General features: G+C 38.2%; 1 protein-coding gene across 7 annotated transcripts in view; it reads left to right on the plus strand.

The window, feature by feature from the left end:
* Nucleotides 1–20,299, plus strand: part of LOC134647332 (protein bunched, class 2/F/G isoform-like) — a 208,218-nt gene that overhangs the window by 105,273 nt on the left and 82,646 nt on the right. For 5 of the 7 annotated variants that reach the window (XM_063501653.1, XM_063501654.1, XM_063501657.1 and 2 more), the window contains one exon: nucleotides 13,650–13,781. The exons of the other annotated variants lie outside the window; for them this stretch is intronic. In XM_063501653.1, the coding sequence (XP_063357723.1) occupies nucleotides 13,650–13,781 (132 nt within the window). The remainder of the gene's footprint in view (nucleotides 1–13,649; nucleotides 13,782–20,299) is intronic. 7 annotated transcript variants of the gene reach the window in all.

A 20,299-nucleotide genomic window follows, 5' to 3' on the forward strand; every position in this document is an offset into this window, starting at 1 on the left:
AAACTCCCAATCTATTTTCACAAGAACAGTGAAAGTAAATTCAATTTGCTTTGCAATTGCTTTCATTGACTTCTTGTTTTCTATTTACTTGTCAAGTTTGTATAATTTATACGGAATAGACACGGATTCTACAATTGCAATTTAGATTTGAACTCATCATTTTGCACCACTTCCGTGATGTTTATTCAATTCCGTTTCTTATTTCTCCCACTGAGAGCTGTTGCAAGCAAATTCAGTACAAGTTTTGTGGATATAAGCTGTTTAAACTCCACTCTTAAAACGACCTTTACTTTTGCGAAGTAGCCCAAACCTAATGCGATTGATGTCTATTTTTAATTTGTCTCAATTGTTTAAGTGACATCATATTCATAGGCTTATAATTTTTATTCAGCCATTTATTTTCGCTAAATTAAATAATTTTGACTTGTCTCAACAATTTCACGTGCTCAACGCAAAAAAACCAATGGTACTCATGAAACGCATCGAGTTTATCGCACGAAACGACCACGCGCTTTAGGAAATCTTGCAAATGTAATCAACGTAGTGATAGAAATGCAAGATGTGCATAAGCAACTGCGTGTAATATTTACATAACAAAACAATTTAGCACAGGTACGAAGGCTACCCCGCTCGTTTGTTACGCACAGCCATTTATTATCATTTTAAATTGCGGCTTTGCCACGTTGTTGCGCCGTGTTGCGTGAACACAACTAAATAGCTGTTATCATTCCAAGGGTTCAACGGAAAACGAACACATCTGTTTGCATTTTACATTATCGTGTGACATTATGATGATGATGTGGGGCATAAATATTGTAAAGTGAATTGCAGGATTAGATGGACAATTTGTATTTTTAACCAACTTAAAATTCCAAAAGGAACGATACTCTCAATTCGGTTGTATGTTGTTTATCTCAAGTCAGAACTCCGTCATTATATTGTTCTGTGCAGTCGGTTTTTTTCTATTAAAGATTATCTTTAATTCAAAGTAAAATAACTTGAAATGACACATCATACTCATCATAATAAGCAGGTATAATTTTTAAAAGAACCCTTGGATATGTGTTAGGTATGTATTAACTATTACGTCCATGTTAGTTTTGACTGTAACTACCGTTTTAGCCTTCATTAATACACATAAACCTATTTAAAACGTGACTGTAGAACACATACAAATTATTTACCTAGTTGACAAAGAAGTAACGTTTATTGACCAACGATTAATAAACTACTAAGTTTCTATTTTTTATGAATTGTAAAGAAAATGTTATGTATGTATGATTAATGATTATACCTATCTATTCTATTTTTCTATTACATACCTTCACGAACCATCTCTCTTATTCTATTCTCTTTTGTTGTAGTTTTCTTTGTTGCACTACAACGCGCAAAAATAAACTATTCACAGAATCCTAATGTTTATTCAGGTCACAGTGGTAGGCAGTGATCATTGACAAGTCCCTTTGTGGTGTATGGAAATTGCACATAATAAATACTTAGAGGCATCGGTGTAATGCCAACCCGCGTACACATTGCGAGAGCGCCAAATGAGAGCTGCAAAATATTCACTGTTTGTTACTTGATCTCCTTGCGCAAACTCTTTATGGCCTTTTATAATCTCAAGTTTCTTTATACGTCTAATCCCTTTGTGCAATATTAATATTGCCTAAAGATCAAATATTTGCCTCACCCAACTGGCGGCTGTGCTGTAGATAACGAAAGTCATTAATTGTCACTACCTGTCTTGCTGTACCCTACATAGCATAACCTCAATAAACATCCGCCATTGGAACGAGATGAAACATCGACCACAATCTGATAATTGTTAAGCAATTAGATGTTACATATTGGCAATTATGTTTTACGTTGTAATGTTAAATCATCGTCTTTGGAACTATCTTGATCAGAATCTACTTCTCTTGTTACGTAATAGTTAATGGTATATAGTATTTTAAGTTTTCTAACAAACGACTATAAATTTAAATCACCTTTGTCTTGGTTACTTTAGTATCATTTTATTGCACCAAATCAAGTGTTTTAGTCGCAAATATAAATTCAGTCGATTTACTTGTAAATCCCTACTATCCAATCAAATGCAAAAGTACCTCTGTCTGTCTATTAACTCTTCACGCTTAAAGCACTAAACCAAGTTAGATGAAATTTGTCATGGAGATAGGTTGAGGCCCATGGATGGGCATAGGATAGTTTTTATCAATCATCATCGTCCTTCCACGCAGTCGCAGACAGGCGCTAGTATTATAAAAAACTTTGACATTTTAATTACCACACCAAACATGTACACTACTACATATATTTTTTTGTTAAGCGACGCCAAAAAGAAAACATCACTATTTCATGTCACGGTATCTGTAACACGCTGAGTTGTAAACACTTTTTTGTGCTCCCAAAGGGTGTGATCAAGGTCGATGGCAGCACGTTACTTCAAATGCTTGCTTTAGCCATTACGTAATTCTATGGGATAAACAAGCAAGACGTTCTTAAATCCCTAGGTAGTATTGTTTTAGGAATACTACCCCATCTATTCTATGATTAGCGCTCACGAAGATGAAGGGATTAAGAGATTACAAAGAATAGCCGCAATAAATGATTATAGATGTGTGACGATGCTTTGTGTAGAGTAAACTATGAATAATGAAACGTGTCAGATAATTTTCGTTCTAAGTCCGGATTTACACTTGTAAGTTTTACTTACGTAAGTAGGGACACAGCTATACCACACAATGAGAGATGAATATCGTTATCTCATTCTAACAAATAGCTTTGTCCCTACTTACGTAAGTAAAACTTACAGGTGTAAAGGCGGCCTAATTGAAGTTTTCAATGAGTTCAATAGATAAGCTAGCGCCGCGCAATGTTAGGTAAATAAATATACCACCCGGTACCCGGTATATAAGGAAGAACAATATTTTCTTCGGAGAAAATCGTTTTAGGTGAATGTTTGATTTTATATTGTTTAGTTATAATTTTTAAACCATAGAAATATGTATTTCTGTAACAAATCAGCCTATAGTCATCTGAAATCATCTGCTGCTCAGGACAGGCCTCCTATGCTGTTCAGATTGTCACGATAAAAACGAACAGGCATTAAAATATTAATCATTGAATAATTTTACGGTTTAGACTCACTTGTTTTAAGTCACTCGCGCGACATGTTTCGGAGAGCCTAGGTCTCCTTTCTCAAGCACTAACAGTGCGAGCAGAAAATAAAATCCGAAATTCGAAAATATTAATCCTTAAATTTAACGCGGAAAGCTTTTCGAGCTTCAAAAGCTCGTTACAATTCGCATAACAGTATTAGCTGTATGTTAAACAGTTTAACCGTTGTGGCGACAGTGTTTTGCGGACAACTGCTAAATCTGTCGCCCGCTAAACGGCTCACTTACGTGTTCTACCGTTTCGTGTTGGTTCGCAAATTATTAGCTTTTCTATAATTGCCACCGCTTTAGTCATTTGATCATTATTTTTTAGCCTCGACTTCAATTTAAGTTTGATTTAGTGGCATAGTTTTTTTTTTACAATTCCGAGAACAATATTCATAATTTTTTTAACAATCGACACATGACCTGTACCTAACTCCCTACACCCTTTCCGATAAGACAATGTTATAATTATATGTTTCCTGGTAATTTCCTTCTATAATCGTTACTCGTAAATTAGCATTTATATTTCCTGTATTGTGGAATTTGTTATTATACTAAAAATCATTTTTCTGTTACGAGTATTGCAATGCAACTAATGTTAATTTGGCATTAAATTAACATTAGTTGCATTGCAATACTCGTAATCCATGTACGCATAATTGTATGAATGACACAATTTTCTCTAATTACTGTTTCCACCTATACTTCATCGCCAAGGTTAGCCTTCTCCAATGCTAAAAGCCATTGTCCCGGAGCTTCAGTGCAATAAGTGAAGCGAGTGATTTACGTCATAGGTTATTTTCGTCAACCGAAAACCTAAAGCGGTCCTCTCATGTCTCTCGACCACGGTGTTTATCGTAGGTAGCTATATTTATATTTAGCAAAACGTGCGAAATTTCCAAAAGTGACTTATTATAGCAACATCCTAACAAATATATACCTACCTCGTACTTAGTTATGACGAACGATGATGTCACCAGTAACCGAGTCGAAAACATTCCTCTACAGCTACCGCGTACTGGCGTTATAGTTAATTATCATTTTCTTCTTATCGTTGTGGGAACATGTTGGACGGATATGATCTCATGTTTATGTGCCAGTAATGCTAACTGAATTAAATTAAAAGTAGCTCTTTGAATGTTTGAGTAGTCTTTTTTTTAAAGGGCTTATTTCTCTATGAACACCATACAGAAATAAGCCCTTTTGAAAAGACAATCCTCGTATATACTATTTCCTATCGACTTTAAACTGTATTCCTGCCTTCCTGGGTTGCGGCGTTATAAATGTTATAATTCCAGAGCAATTTGGGATGGCGGTCGCAAAAATAAACGGCGTCCTCTAAATTTAATATAGGTAAACGGCGACACAATAAACATTTCCGTTCCTGAATTTGACGCTAACGATCTCGACGGATTCTACTACGAAATATCTCAATTACAATTATATCGTTCGACATTCCTATTGCGTTATGATCCCATCCATCATAAAAAACTTCCGAGTCACTCTCATTCCTGACAATAACAATCTTACAAGTCAATGACCGCATCGTTTCGCCGTAATGAATGTTCATCCATCAACACTGGTACCCGGAAGTCAGTGAAAAGTTCGACGGACGGCCTTCGCCTACCGAAGAATCGACCTTGGGGTGAAAACTCCCTTATACTAACACCCTAATGTAATTTGATAGTGCGGTCGTTAGCTTATGCTTCCGCATTAGTTCAACGTCCGTCCTTCAGAGCCCAACATTACTAATCACATTAGTATTTAGTTACCGTGTACGCATTATGATCGAGGACGTGTCGAGTTGTTTTTATATTGAATCTTATGTCACTATTATAGAAAACAACTTCTCACCAAGACTTGTTTTCACTAAGTCAGGACTTCCATTGTGTATCTTTTGCGAGCTTCCTTGATCAAACTCAAAGCAAATAAACCAACCGATATCATTTGTTACACTAAGTAATCTCTGCAGTAGCTGAAAGCAACCATGTATCATATTTAGCTTGAAATATCGCCTGATCACTAACTCATCCGTCTAGTCTTCGCTGTTTGTGTTCGTTCGATTCGTCATGGTTTAATTCGGTACACAGTGGGTGGCGTGCGCTGCAACTTCATCATTTCATTACCCACTTTATCTGTTGTCATTGCTGTGCTGCTTTATTTGTATTGCAACTGTTCAAGATGTCACTATACTTTGATTCATTTTCGTGCCCATGTCAAGTTTGTCAAAAAGATATTGAGTAATTCTGCCATTGTGTTTTTAGGCTAACATACCTATTTCATAAAAAAAAAACCAATGGTTTAGCTTCAGAGAAAGCATAGAATCAATCCATTAACAACTGCTGCGAATGTATTGTTTTGGTTAATCTAAACGTAGGTAAGCATAACACAGTCCCATTCGAAGAAGTATATTCCAATCCGAATTCCCCAATAGGATTTGAAACATACGCAAATACTGACCACTGATAAAGCACGTGCAACATTTGAAAACCAATTTATATCGCGTTGAAGACATGCTTACAAATTAGTGTCGCATATATTTCTGAATTCCCGATTCGCGCGTCAGCATAATATTTATACCTCGGGAGTCGGGACTATTCCAAGGCTGTGGCCCGCTTTGCAAATAAATTCACCGTGTAACGTGTGTCATCCAACTCGCCATGCGTAATGTTATTTCTTCCAATACATGACACTTTTACGCAGCATATAAAATTAAATATCATGCAATATATAAATAGTATTATGGAACATGGCACAACTTGAACAACTAAGAGTTATAATTATAAAACTGAAAAAGTGAAACGTGGGTTCGAATATTACTTAATATCTTCTACCAGCATTTTTTCGCTGAGAAAAACATGCCCATCAAAGCTAAGCTTCCACCTGGGTAGAATGAGAGGTAGTATCGGAGAGATAGTTGTGGTTTCGCAAGAATGAATTACGCCAATTTTTGAATTTTGGTTACCGAGTAGACATTGGGTTTTTGTGCAGCGATATAAGGAGGTGTATTATAGCCGAGCTGAGCTGAGCTAAAAACATAAATGGCAATAAGTCGTGTCAATCTTCAACCAACACAACACAGCAACATCTTGTTTACCCATAGCCCAGTGTTGTTGTTTACATATCGTAAAACATTGATGAGTCGGAGGTTATCAGGGTGGCATGTGTACACGAGGTGCTCCAGACCTGCAATCGTTCCTGTCTCAATGCCACTCCGACCTTTCTAGTACGTTAAACTTTACATATTTTATTCAGAACATTACCCTTTGAGCTTTCATTTACAAAAGACCTCTTAAATTGTACGAGTTATTAACAAGGCCATTTGTTCTCTTTTTCTGCGGCATTGACGAAAACAACGCTTTTCTCGTAGCGTTAATATAAAGAAGATAAGTAAATGCGTACTTTTTTCATTCCCATCAAAAACAATCTATTCGCCTACGGGCCCCGTTCTACGAAAGCTTGTAACTGATAAATGAGCTTCTGACGTCTTGCTCGTCATATGAGCTTGAAAAACTTGCAAAACAATAACAAACATTTCAAATTAAAAAAATAACAAATGTGTAAAATCTTAAATTGAAATATTATAGAAAAAAGCGGCCAAGTGCGAGTCGGACTCGCCCATGAAGGGTTCCGTATTTAGGCGATTTATGACGTATAAAAAAAAAAACTACTTACTATATCTCGTTCAAACCAATTTTCGGTGGAAGTTTACATGGTAATGTACATCATATATTTTTTTTATTTTTATCATTCTCTTATTTTAGAAGTTACAGGGGGGGGGGGGACACACATTTTACCACTTTGGAAGTGTCTCTCGCGCAAACTATTCAGTTTAGAAAAAAATGATATTAGAAACCTCAATATCATTTTTGAAGACCTATCCATAGATATCCCACACGTATGGGTTTGATGAAAAAAAAATTTTTGAGTTTCAGTTCGAAGTATGGGGAACCCCAGAAATTTATTGTTTTTTTTTCTATTTTTGTGTGAAAATCTTAATGCGGTTTACAGAATACATCTACTTACCAAGTTTCAACAGTAGTATAGTTCTTATAGTTTCGGAGAAAAGTGGCTGTGACATACGGACGGACAGACAGACGGACAGACAGACAGACAGACAGACATGACGAATCTATAAGGGTTCCGTTTTTTGCCATTTGGCTACGGAACCCTAAAAACAACACCACCGTAAATTTTAGTCGCAAAAATATGGCGAATATCGTAAAAAATTAGAAATTTTTCGTTTAAAACTATTTAAGTGAGACTTTCAGCTTTAATAGCAGTTCCTCTAATTCAAATTTGGGATGATCTAAGCGACGGTCGCGGAAGGTCATCATTGTCTGGTGGTCTGCGCTGACGGTCAAGGTTAACACGGCGCCTGGCTGGCCGGAGATAAAATAAACTATCGCGAAAATGTACATACATAATATGTTGGATCTGCTACCTGTTTGACTGAGTGAGCGTAGGATGTAGGATCTGTATCTTTAGATAATTCTTGTTTAAGTCCAGTATTTGCTTCGAAGTAAATCATTCAAGTCAAAGTTGATATTTAGTTTTTAAGATTTTTTGCTACTACATACTTGGTATTGCGGGTAAGTTTAATGTTAAAAAAACAATTTATGTCGACCGGATGATCTCACCTAACTCAAACACTTAAAATCGTCTGATATTGTCCCATTCTCGTCATAAAAACTGCATTGACTGTAATTTGCCAATGGCTGCGTGTTTACGACAGCCCAAACAGATGTTATAATCTGCCCAAATTGCTGCGATGAGTACATTAGTGGTCACGAATAATTTCCCGAAATACTTAACGTCCTGTAAAGTGTTTTGTGGAAGACATCTGTATAAGAATGTTAAATTCAAATTAAGTGGGAATTCTTTAATCAGAAATTACTACATGCTTAACTAACACAAAGCATTATTTTATCTTGTGTTTAGAGTTTAGAACATAAAGTTAAAATATTGGTACTTGATCTTGTTTACCTACGTATAAGTCCAAAGTCCGGTTGATAAAAAATAATCACAATTGAACCTAGTTCATGACGCATTCAACAATAATGATCTCATTTGCAATGTCTTCGGCTTTATCACTGTTGTGGTCACTAACACAAACCACTAGCTGTCCACCTCTACTAAGGTCGAAGCAAACGTGATTCTTGAAAGAGGCATTTGTCCCTTACAATTCATGCTTCACCGCTTACAATAACACTATATTTCTCGTATTAGAGTTATTGTTCTCATGAAAAGGCAGTTTGAAGCCGCCTGTCGCATTATCGCCGCGCACGCGCCACAAACGACCGCTTGTATGATTTACAACGCGGCAATAAGGGTGCCATTGTTGGCCTGACTTCAGCCGACCATATTACACAATCGGCTCCTTTGACTGCCTTAGGTTATCGCCATTGTACTACACTATCTCCAATTCAATTCCCCTTAATTCTAACATCTTTATCACAGCCTTTATCTCCATCAATTTTGTAAAGAAACGGGGTAACTGGCTTGCTTGTGCTAAGGTTAGCTCAATTTGTTGATGGTATTTCACGTTGTTGATATTTGAATTGTGATTATTAACTACCCCATGGCAGGTGGCTTTGTCTATGTCAGTAATATCAGGTGCCCTCATTGCAGTTGTACTTCGTAGTATAGATTGCATTACATAAACTAATTAAAGGTTTGTAACGGAACTGTATTAATTGCTACAGGCAGTGATGTAATTGGGTACTTTGTAAATTATATGTTCGGTTTGTATAGGTTTGAAACTTATGTTAATTTCTGCTGTATAGCGTGTATTGGCAACAGTTCTGGCTATGCCATTAGCTGGCATTAATCAACTATTAGATACACGCCGCCGGAAGTTTGAGCTAAATTTGTTTCGGGTGTGCTTTTGATGGATAACCTAATTTGGTAATTTGCCAACCTGGTCCATTGCAGTCTGGAGATCATTACGCGACATACCATGCTCTAAAATTTCTCTTACAAAACTCATAGGACTTAAAATACTAGTTCGTTTAGAAAGAGCAAACCTTTATTGCATCGATTTTACAACAGCCCTGTTTCCAGTTACGTGAGTTGGACTTCATGTTGCGATCAGATAGCGTGTCGAGCTAAACGGCTCTATTAAACGATGACTCGTACGTTCCTAGAGCGGCATTATTCCATACTGCAAATATCTCATGTTTTACTGCAATCATGACAAGGAAAAAATACTGCATTGTGTGAAATTGAATTTATGTTAGCGAACCAAGCTTTTCATCGCCTGTCACGTCAACTTGAGCTGGCCTTAATTTAAATCACAGGATAACAACAAGACTAATAAATTGCAATTCTCTTATCTATATGACTGTAAGTAATTTATTTTTTAATTATATCTCAGGACCATTTACACTTTCCTAACCTTCATGGTTGCTGACCTTCAGTCTCCGGAACTGCGAGAAATGCACTAAATTTGTCTAGACAGCTGAGTTTATTAGTTTCTTGTTGATCTTGATAACATATAGGTGGCGTTTTCCAGCAAATAGTTGGTAACTGATTTGTGGATAGGCTTTTGGTTATTAAATTCAGACTACAAACAAACACACTTTTGCTTAACCTCCTGAGATCCAGAAACATATTTTGTTTTTGGATTTTTAACACTTAATTACTCTATGAAAGTTCAGAATAGATTTTGGAATATGTGAAGGAGGTTTAAATCGCCGCATGCAGTAAACATTATACAAAACACAAATATTATATCAAATTAAGTTTTTCTATGTTACCTCGCCCTTTTGAAGGCCTTTACGGCTAACGTTGAAGCGGCTAGCCCTGAATGAAATGGTTCTACTATACCTATAAATTATTCAGCTTGACCGTGGCCACATGCCTGCACGACATCGGTCACGGCAAAAAAAACGAGACTCGCAACGTAACATCAGAGTGAGGTTGCAATATTGCAAATGAATCTTTCCGCGTCGCATTCTACGAATGAGTAAATTGATCAATTACGCTGACCTGATGAAACTGCGCCTAAAAGTAGGTATTGTTCATTGAGACCAATTGGTTATACTTGTTTACTTCACACAACTCTAATCACGATTGATTAGACAAATCTTATAATCTCTTGTTTACTTTGCTATCAATTTTAAAATTCCGGAAGTTCGGTTTAGGTATGATTTGCATTAATCTGATAATCTTTAAATTGTCGTTGATGCATGCTGACGTCAATGCATGACGGCAATGCGTTATGCGAGTCTGATCACGGCGTTATTTAAATCTACTACGAGAGAAATTAAGAATTTACTTCAATATCCTTTCGACAGACCTTAAAGTTAAATATTTATGATATTTTTATCGATCGAAAACTTTCCAGCATTTTACTACCGCCAATGTAAGTTTTCCGGTTGTGCCAAATCGAGACTATAGTATAATTCTTGACATAAATTAGTGATATTGATGTTAATGTCCTTTGTTGCGAATTCGACTTCCGCAGGCCGGCGACCTCACGCCCTGCCGCAGCAACCTTTATGTTTATCGCTTTAGAATAATTTAGAATGTCGATTTCTAGATGTTTGGGTATAGGGTATAGGCGAGACATTTTTTAATACTTTCAATCCGGGTCTAAGTTGTATGGAATTATCTGGACATTAACTGTCGTATTTTTACCATACCATAGCACACAGAATCTGGGGGCACGGCAGTGCCCCCGCCAAGTCGAGCGCGAAGCAAACACTGCCGTACCATCCTTTACTGGAACCATTTCGCCGTATTTTCAGGCCCCTATTTGAGAACCTCTGGATAAGACCAGAACGCAGAAATTTTTGTCATCCAGTAAGCTATAATCACATACTTAAAATCTAAAATTTCAAGTCTGTAGGTCATTTAGTTCCGAAGTTAAGCGAAAGCAAAGTTTCGCATTTATGACACTCACTCACTCATGATCATCAGAATAGAACTAGTACTTCCCATAAACTCAGAGAGCTGAAATTTGGTACAGAGTTAGGGTTTAATGGCCACATAAAGGGAAAACCTAAAAATATTGCAATATCAGTCACGTTTTAAAGATCTAAGAACTGCATAAGTAAGTTTGTAATCCCATATAAATATATGATATTACAAAGTTACTGTTGCAGTTCCTACAAATAGTAGGTAAAGTAAAGGTACACTACGATGTACGATGTGAGTTTGAATGAAGATATGTTTAGTTATGATATGTGTATACATAGTATGGGTATGAGTACCCGAAAAGAAGGACTGCCTACAAAAAGAGATGAGATCCCATCGAAAACATTACATGTAAAAAGGTGCAAGTCTCGCAACGCTTTTACTACAAAAAAGTTTTGAGATGTAGTGTGAAACCAAGTCGGTTATTTTAATCAGTTCCAGGGGGTGTTTAAAACCGTATCAATAAGATATCTTTAATTTGTAATACATATAATGACTTGGCAATCGCACATATATGTAATGCTCAAACGTTATGTTCAATTAAAATTATTTTTAATAGGTGACGATGATCCTTTTGTCATTATGAAGCCGTGCGATGGCCAAGTCATTATACGTATTACAAATTAAAGATATCTTATTGATACGGTTTTAAACACCCCCTGGAACTGATTAAAATAACCGACTTGGTTTCACATTACATCTCAAAACTTTTTTGTAGTAAAAGCGTTGCGAGACTTGCACCTTTTTACATGTAATGTTTTTGATGGGATATTCGTTTATATAACATATTTCGTTTTCATAGCACACAGAAAATGTAGTTATACATAACTTCTTTTAATGTGTGATAATATATGATGTATATTCAAGGCCTTGCGCTGTTTTTCTAAAAATCATAGCAAACTTACATAGAGCAACGCGTGATAGTGTCAGTTAGTCATCAATGTCATCATAAACAAACATCCTTTAGGCCGTTTTATCAAATCAACCGCAAAGTAAACTAATTTTTTCATAGAACTTGACGCGCTAGTCACGTAACTGTATGAGATTAATATCTTTCAATAGTGCAAAGTATACTTCAGTGTTAGGTTTTCATGGAATTGTTGATTTACCTACTCACGACACGGCACGACATATGGCATTACGTGGCGCTATTTTTAACAGTTCTTATGGTACTCATGCTCAGTCCATTAAGCCACGGGCAATTAAAAACGAATCATTTTCACTGACTGTAAGAAGGATTTCCAGTTTCGCCATTTATTTTATCTCTCCGATTTTATGAAATAGTCTCACTAACCTATTAAGTAGACTTATTACTACATGGCTAAAGCGCCTAACCCAATTAACTGTACTTGTCCATACCACTTTAGTACGTGCATTACTTAGTTTTACCAAAGACTTGTCGCAAGCCGCAACAACTAATTAGGTGTTTCCTTCATAACAGGTTATTGGCGTCACGGTGGCTGTGTTGGCTAGTCTCAGCGTCTATGACACGGTCCTCATTCATACTTGCGTCCATGCGACATAATTCTAGTTCGTTGACGTGAGAGACGGCTAATTGCCTGCTCTCGCCCACTCGGTGCGTGACTTCGCCTTCCTCACGGTCTTCCTCATCTTGATTGGCATCTGTATCGCTACTGTGTCCCGGTCCCGACCAATTGCGAAACTAGACTGATTTATTTATACCATCAACGATAGCATCTTCCAATCTCTAGATCGCTCATTGTACTGTTTTAATTGAGGCTGAATCATTCCGATGGAGCGAATCCAACTGATACTTTGTTGACAAGTTCAGTGTCAATCAATTTGACTTTAGGACTTTCCAAAGTGCAATCGCGTCCGCTGGGATTGCCAGGGCATAATTTAATTGATTGTAATAAGTAATGTATAAAATGCTTGCTTGCATTTATCACCCCAATGTTACTGACACTCCCGTTGCCTTGCCACTAACAGAACGTCACCGCTTTGATACTTCTTCACCCCGCTGAGAATGTACTGCTTCGCTCGGCTCTTGTGATGTAACGATGCAAATAATGTAGGAATAACAATTATTAATCAGTACCTACTTATTATGCTGTTGTTAGCTGTAGGTATGTAGGTATTATACACTCGATACTCAAGGTGCTATTGACAACACCTGCGGTTGAAGAACTTATTTTTACGTTTTTGGTTGCATAAAAACAACTACCTATGGTTTTAAATTAACAAACTTGTGCAATCAATAATACCTACGTAGATCTATTTATGATTCGCTCTCTAAAATAGCATTTCGTTTACACGAAGCCAAAACACTGTTATTTATCCCAAACAATCCCAAATTGCACACGTCTGGCTTCACCTTGAAATATCTTCACTAAATTCGGTTGATATTTTGTAGGTATACTCTAACCTAAAACTAAACGCTTTCAAGCAGTAGAGATTAGTCCCATTTTAAACCATCGGCTTATCTGCTTCAATCTTCAAGGGCTTTTTTTGTGTATAACCTCTAAATGGGAGCTTATGAAGTACGTGGAGCAGATAAGTCTTGTGAGCCGTCGCTAGGGCTGTGGTGACGTGGTGGTGTGTCGGCAGCATCAGCGGGCTGGCGTTGGCGCTCGGCGGCAGCGGCGCGGGCAGCCCCTCGTCCACGGAGCCCCGGGAGCAGACCGCGACGTCCTCTCGCGCCCCCTCGCCGCCCCCCTCCGAGAGGCAGCCCCACACCAGGTAGACGCACTCCGAGCGGCAAACGTTCGGTTTTTCTGGCTGTGGCTGTTTCTTTTTCTCTTCCGACGAGAACGTTGGCATGATTAAGTGTTCAATTAATAGAACGCTTCACTAAGGTTGATTAAAAGCATTTTAACTGTCTTAATACTTTAGAATCATAATGCAGATGAAATGTCAGAAACACTTGCAAGCTTTTAAGTTTAAATTGCATCAAATATTCTAGAGGTCATGCTAACGTTTTCGAGAAGAGAAAACTTGTTGAGGTGTTGGTATTTTTTACGTTTATTTGGTTTTAAATGGGCCGTGGTTTGCAATTGCAATTTATGTGTTTTTCCAATCATACTGTAACGTTCATTGTCTTTGTGCATGTTTGTCTGCTATAGAGTCTATGCGGAAAGAGAAGAGTCGTATAATGTATTGGATCCCATACATTTCAAGCTCTTCATTTTCCGCACAGACTGTATCTGTTTTGTTCTTTATGTTTGGTGGTAGAGCTTATATTTTGTTTTTGTTCTGCAAATTTTATGTCTTATGTCCTTTTTTTGTCGACTCCGTGGTACGCCATTATCCCAAATGTTGTTTAGGTTTTTTGCTTTGAAACACGTGAGTATTATTTGTAATAGGTAGCTATAACGATGGTCATTACCTGCTCCGAGTCGTCAATAACCAAGATAAAGTGGGCTATACATTATTCAACAAGCAGTATGTTTTAATTTATAATCCCAAAGAACAACATCGCTGTCGTTTGTATTTCACTGCTAGCAACCGTATGGCTTTTCAAACTGAAACATTAATAGTATGTCGTAACCATTAAGTTTCTGTTAAAGTAACGGCACTATTAAGACACGTCCATCAAATTAACGTCCTTAAGTTGTAAAGAAGTGCCTATTAAAATACAAACTAGTCGTCTAAAGCTGGCTTTAATTAAACGATAATATGTATATCAGATCTTACATATAAACTTAGAAGCGGGTTAGATTGCAGAATCCCAGTAAACGTAGACTTTCATAAGTGACGTCATGCTACAATTTACCCAATCAACCACTTTATTATTAACGATTACACCTCGATATAGAGAAAGCCGTCTCACTTTACAGTATACGAGGGCTGTTTGATAAGTACCCGTTTTCCAAATGTATTAATATCACGGGCCGAAAATATGTATACAATCGTTTTAAGCCATTTTTCAGAGGTGGGAAAATTTAAAAAAAAACAGCATTCTTTTGTTTTTTTCTCATTTGACAGCGATTCAGTGAAAGCGTGAACTTAAAATTGTGAAAATGGAGAAAGAGCAGTATCGGTCTGTAATTAGATTCTTGTTTTTGGAAGGAAAAACATGTGATGAAATAAAAGTAAGAATGCAAGCGGTTTACCATGAATGTGCTCCTTCTATGACAACCGTCAGATACTGGTTTAACGAGTTTAAGCGGGGGAGAACAACCGTCTTTGATGAGGATCGCCCAGGCCGCCCAATTGAGGTGACTACAGACGATATGGTTAAGAAAATTGAAAATATCGTTTTAGCCGACCGCCGAATTGAACTTCGAGAAATCGTTGATGCTGTAAATGTTCCAATCGAGCGGGTACAAAACATATTAGAAGAAAAATTGGGTATGAAGACAGTATCGGCGAGGTGGGTGCCGCGTTTACTCACGGAGGAGCAAAAACGGAACCGACTGACTACTTCGGAGCAGTGTTTGGCCGTGTTCAAACGTAACCCGAAGGAGTTTCTGCGTCGTTTCGTGACCGTAGACGAAACGTGGGTCACCACTACCCCCCGGAAATGAAAGGGCAGTCGAAGCAGTGGATTTTACCGGGTGAACCTGCGCGAAAGATAGCAAAAATCGTTCCATCGGCTGGAAAGGTCATGGCGACCGTTTTTTGGGATTCGCAGGGTATTATACATATTGAGTTCTTAGAAAAGGGGAAAACGATAACAGGGCAGTACTATGCCAATTTATTGGATGAATTTGACGCTGGGTTGAAGGACAAACGACCCCATTTAAAAAATAAAAAAGTACTGTCTCATCACGACAACGCACCAGCTCATTCGTCTAGAGTTGTGATGGCTAAATTAACACAATTACGCTACGCCCTATTGCCTTACCCCCCGTATTCTCCAGATTTGACCCCATGCGATTTATTTTTGTTTCCCAACCTGAAAAAATGGCTCGGTGGTAAGCGATTTGGATCAAATGACGAAGTCATTGCCGCCACAGAGGCCTATTTTAATGACTTTCCGAAATCATACTTTTGGGATGGTTTATTGAAGCTTGAATATAGGTGGAACAAGTGTATAGAGTTAAAAGGAGACTATGAAGAAAAATAAATGCATATAAACAAAAACAACTGATTATTTTTTTCATAAACGGGTACTTATCAAACAGCCCTCGTACACCCCTATTAGCCATTATTAGTTCCTGATAACGACTCATCATCTTCCTCGCGTTGTCCCGGCATTTTGCCATGGCTCATGGGAGCCTGGGGTCCGCTTGGCAACTAATCCCAGTAATTGGCGTGGGCACTAGTTTTTACGAAAGCGACTGCCATCTGACCTTCCAACCAAGAGGGTAAACTAGGCCCGCATTGGGATTAGTCCGGTTTCCTCACGATGTTTTCCTTCACCGAAAAGCGACTGGTAAATATCAAATGATATTTCGTACATAAGTTCCGAAAAACTCATTGGTACGAGCCAGGGTTCGAACCTGCGACCTCCGGATTGCAAGTCGCACGCTGTTACCGCTAGGCCACCAGCGCTTTTTTTTCCTGATAACGACTATTTATTGGAATTAAATGTGCTGTAAATTGTATAATGTACTAAAACTCTAGTTTCTATTACTCTTGTCACTGGTACGAGAGTTAATCCATGATATATATTTGTGTAATAAACAAGTGACGAACTAAGTGACGTTTTAAAACGACGATGTATAGACGCATGCTGTGTGCAGGAGACCAAGTGGCGGGGCTCTAAATCAAAACTTATTGGAAATGGATACAAGCTACTTTACCATGGAATCGTATGTAAAAATGGCGTAGGCATCGTACTTTCTGAAGCATTGTGTTCCAGACTAGTCAACGTCCAAAGAGTCAGCGACCGGCTGATGTCAGTTAAAATTGCTTTAGACAAGCAGCCATGTTTCAACATAATATGTGCCTACGCACCTCAAACAAACTGCGCGGATGCTGAGAAGGAAACTTTCTGGGATGATCTGTCGACTCTTCTACTTGATATACCGCAAGAGGAATCTATACATATAGGAGCAGACTTAAATGGCCATGTAGGGAAAAATCAGGATGGCTACGAAAGATGTCACGGTGGTTTCGGGTTTGGCACCAGAAACACTGACGGTGAAAGGATTTTGGATCTTGCAGCTGGATATGATTTAGCTGTAATCAATACATTCTTTAAAAAGAAAGATACCCACCTAATAACATATCACAGTGGAGGACATTCGACACAAATTGATTACGCAATTACAAGGCGGTCACACTTAAAGTATTATAAAGATTCAAAGGTAATCCCGGGAGAACCACTAACCACACAACACCGACTCCTGGTCACGGTATACAGACTACCAACTCCTCTTAAAGATAGTAGAAGATTGACACCAAAACTCAAATGGAGGTCTCTAAATAAACCAGAGGGAGAGCGACTTCTTTTGGAAATAGGTGATAAAATTAATACAACTGACTCAACAGTATCCTCACCAAACGAAATATGGAAGGATTTTCAATCTTTCTGCATTACAGCCGCTGAGACACATTTAGGAAGAACTAAATCCAGGAAGGGACCCTTTAGAGACACTCGGTGGTGGCGAGACGACAGTGTTAAGGCCGCCATAGCAGAGAAGAAAGAACGCTTTAAAGCCTGGCAGATCTCCCGAAATGACTGTGATCGTAACCAATACAAAGAGTCGAAGAAGAGGGCAAAAGTGCAAGTTGCAATAGCTAAAGCGGAATCCGATAGAGATATGTACGAAGAACTAGAGTCAGCTAAAACCGAATTAGATATACATAGAATTGCAAAAATTAGGCATAATAATACTAAAGACTTCAATAACGTTAAATACATTAAAAGTAATAATAATAATTTACTTACTTCTGATAAAGATATCAAAACTAGATGGGCCGAATATTATAAACATTTACTTAATGTCTCACATCCAAGAACCGTGACCATAAATACTCCACGAACTGTTATCGGACCACTTCCTCCTGTCACATTGGAAGAGGTCAAATTAGCCGTAAAACATATGAAAAACAATAAAGCCGTCGGCCCCGACGAAATCCCAGCGGAGATTTGGAAAAGGCTTGGAAGCACTGGACTGTCCTGGTTGTGCATACTCTTTAATAAATTGATGGTAGAAAATCTTCCCATACCAGAGGCCTGGCGTAACAGTTTCTTAGTCCCATTTTATAAAGGGAAAGGAGACATTAGGGATTGCAACAATTTTAGAGCTATTAAACTGATGTCACATACGTTCAAAACGTGGGAACGCATATTAAATAACAGACTAAAAGATATCGTACAGCTGACTCAAAATCAATGTGGCTTTGTTGCTGGAAGGAGCACTTCCGACGCGATTCAGGCCATTCGAATATTGGTGGAAAAAGCTAAGGCCAACAACACTAATTTGCATATGGTCTTTATAGATCTAGAAAAGGCCTTCGATCATGTCCCGCGCGAACTTATCTGGGAAGCATTGAGATTCCATGAAGTACCTGAACAGTATATAGCATTAATTCAAGATATGTATACCAATGTCACCACCCAGATAGTTTGCCCAGCGGGAACTTGTGAAAAGTTTGAAATATGCAACGGAGTGCACCAAGGGTCAATATTAAGTCCTTTATTATTTAACGTCACCATAGATTACCTAACAAGAGCTCACCAAAAACCAGTGCCATGGAACATCTTGTATGCGGATGACGTCGCCCTAATATCAGATAGTGTCAAAGACCTCCAAAATCAACTAGACCTTTGGACTAAATCATTAGAGGAAAATGGTTTGAGAGTAAGCCGTAAGAAAACAGAACACATGTCATGTTTATTTAACGGTACAACAGATCCCAACTCAATCAAGCTCTACATAAATGATGTCCCACTATCTACAGTGAAAGAATTTAAATACTTGGGGTCGATAATCAGCAACGATGGTAAAATTGATAGAGACGTAACCCATAGAACCACAGTAGGCTGGATGAAGTGGAGGCAGTTGACCGGTGTTATGTGTGATAACAGAATGCCTTTAAAAATAAAGGGTAAATTATATAAAACCGCAGTACGACCCGCCATACTTTATGGAACTGAATGCTGGGCATCAACAAAACAACACGTTCAAAAACTGCATACAACAGAGATGCGCATACTTCGCTGGTCAGCTGGAGTCACCCGGAGGGATAGGATCCGCAACGAATACGTGAGAGGCAGTTTTAAAATCGCTCCTATTGAAGAAAAGCTAAAGGAAAAGCGACTACGCTGGTACGGCCACGTACTCAGACGGCCTTCTGATCACATGGTGCGAGTGGCATTGGATCTACCAATGACGAAACGGGGCCGTGGAAGACGCCCTGCTACTTGGCTGACAACGGTCCAAAATGACCTGAAAAACACAAATATTGATGCCGGAACTGCACAAAATCGTCCTGTGTGGAGAAAGAGGACAAGGAGAGCCGACCCCAGATAATGGGAAAAGGCTTAGAGGAAGTCAAGTGTGTAATAAATGTCATTTGACTATTTTACACTATAACAGGTTTAGCTTTACTAAATACCTATCCGTCAATAAGAACAGCTACACGCAGCTGCAAAATTCATATAGTGGGTATGTACTTTTGCAGCTCGCTATTCATTTTATATTAGCCATCAATCAGTTAAATCATATCGTACCCTACAATAACAGTTTAATAGTTGCAAGAATAGACGGCAATTAATATAAATTATACGGCGGTTATATTCGCACCAACGCTAACAACATCAAAAGCTCATTGCGGCATTTAAAACCGTCATTAAACATTAAACACATCGCTTAATTCACCTCATATTTTGACGATGTGCCCGATTAGGTGTCTTACGTCATCGTCCAAGAATAGAATGGCAACGCTGTCAATGTAGATTTGTTGTAATTCCTCTTGTGGGTTGATGACTTCGAATGTAGATGTCAGGGCAAGGGTACGCCAGTGGGCGGTGTTACATTGTCGCGATCATTAAGCTCTTTCAAACACTATTAAAACCACATTATCGTGAAGTTTTATACCATATATGTATACTGCTTTAAATGTTAAGTCATTTCTAATCCTGATAATCCTACGAGTACCTATCACGACAAGACACGGTGTGTGTAGGCGTGATCGATTATATCCAATTATAGAAATGGGTAGTTTAAGTCCTAAGTAGGAAATGCAATTGGGTTTTACGACTACTTACTGTGGCCCTAAAATGTCCACTGTTTAATTCTGTGATAGTTCAAGCCGTACGGGGGTCACAGGAGGTCCTTAAGGCTAAAGTAACCTTAGTGAAA

This window comes from Cydia amplana, chromosome 4 (assembly GCF_948474715.1).
Source record: "Cydia amplana chromosome 4, ilCydAmpl1.1, whole genome shotgun sequence".
Taxonomy (NCBI): Eukaryota; Metazoa; Arthropoda; class Insecta; order Lepidoptera; family Tortricidae; genus Cydia; species Cydia amplana.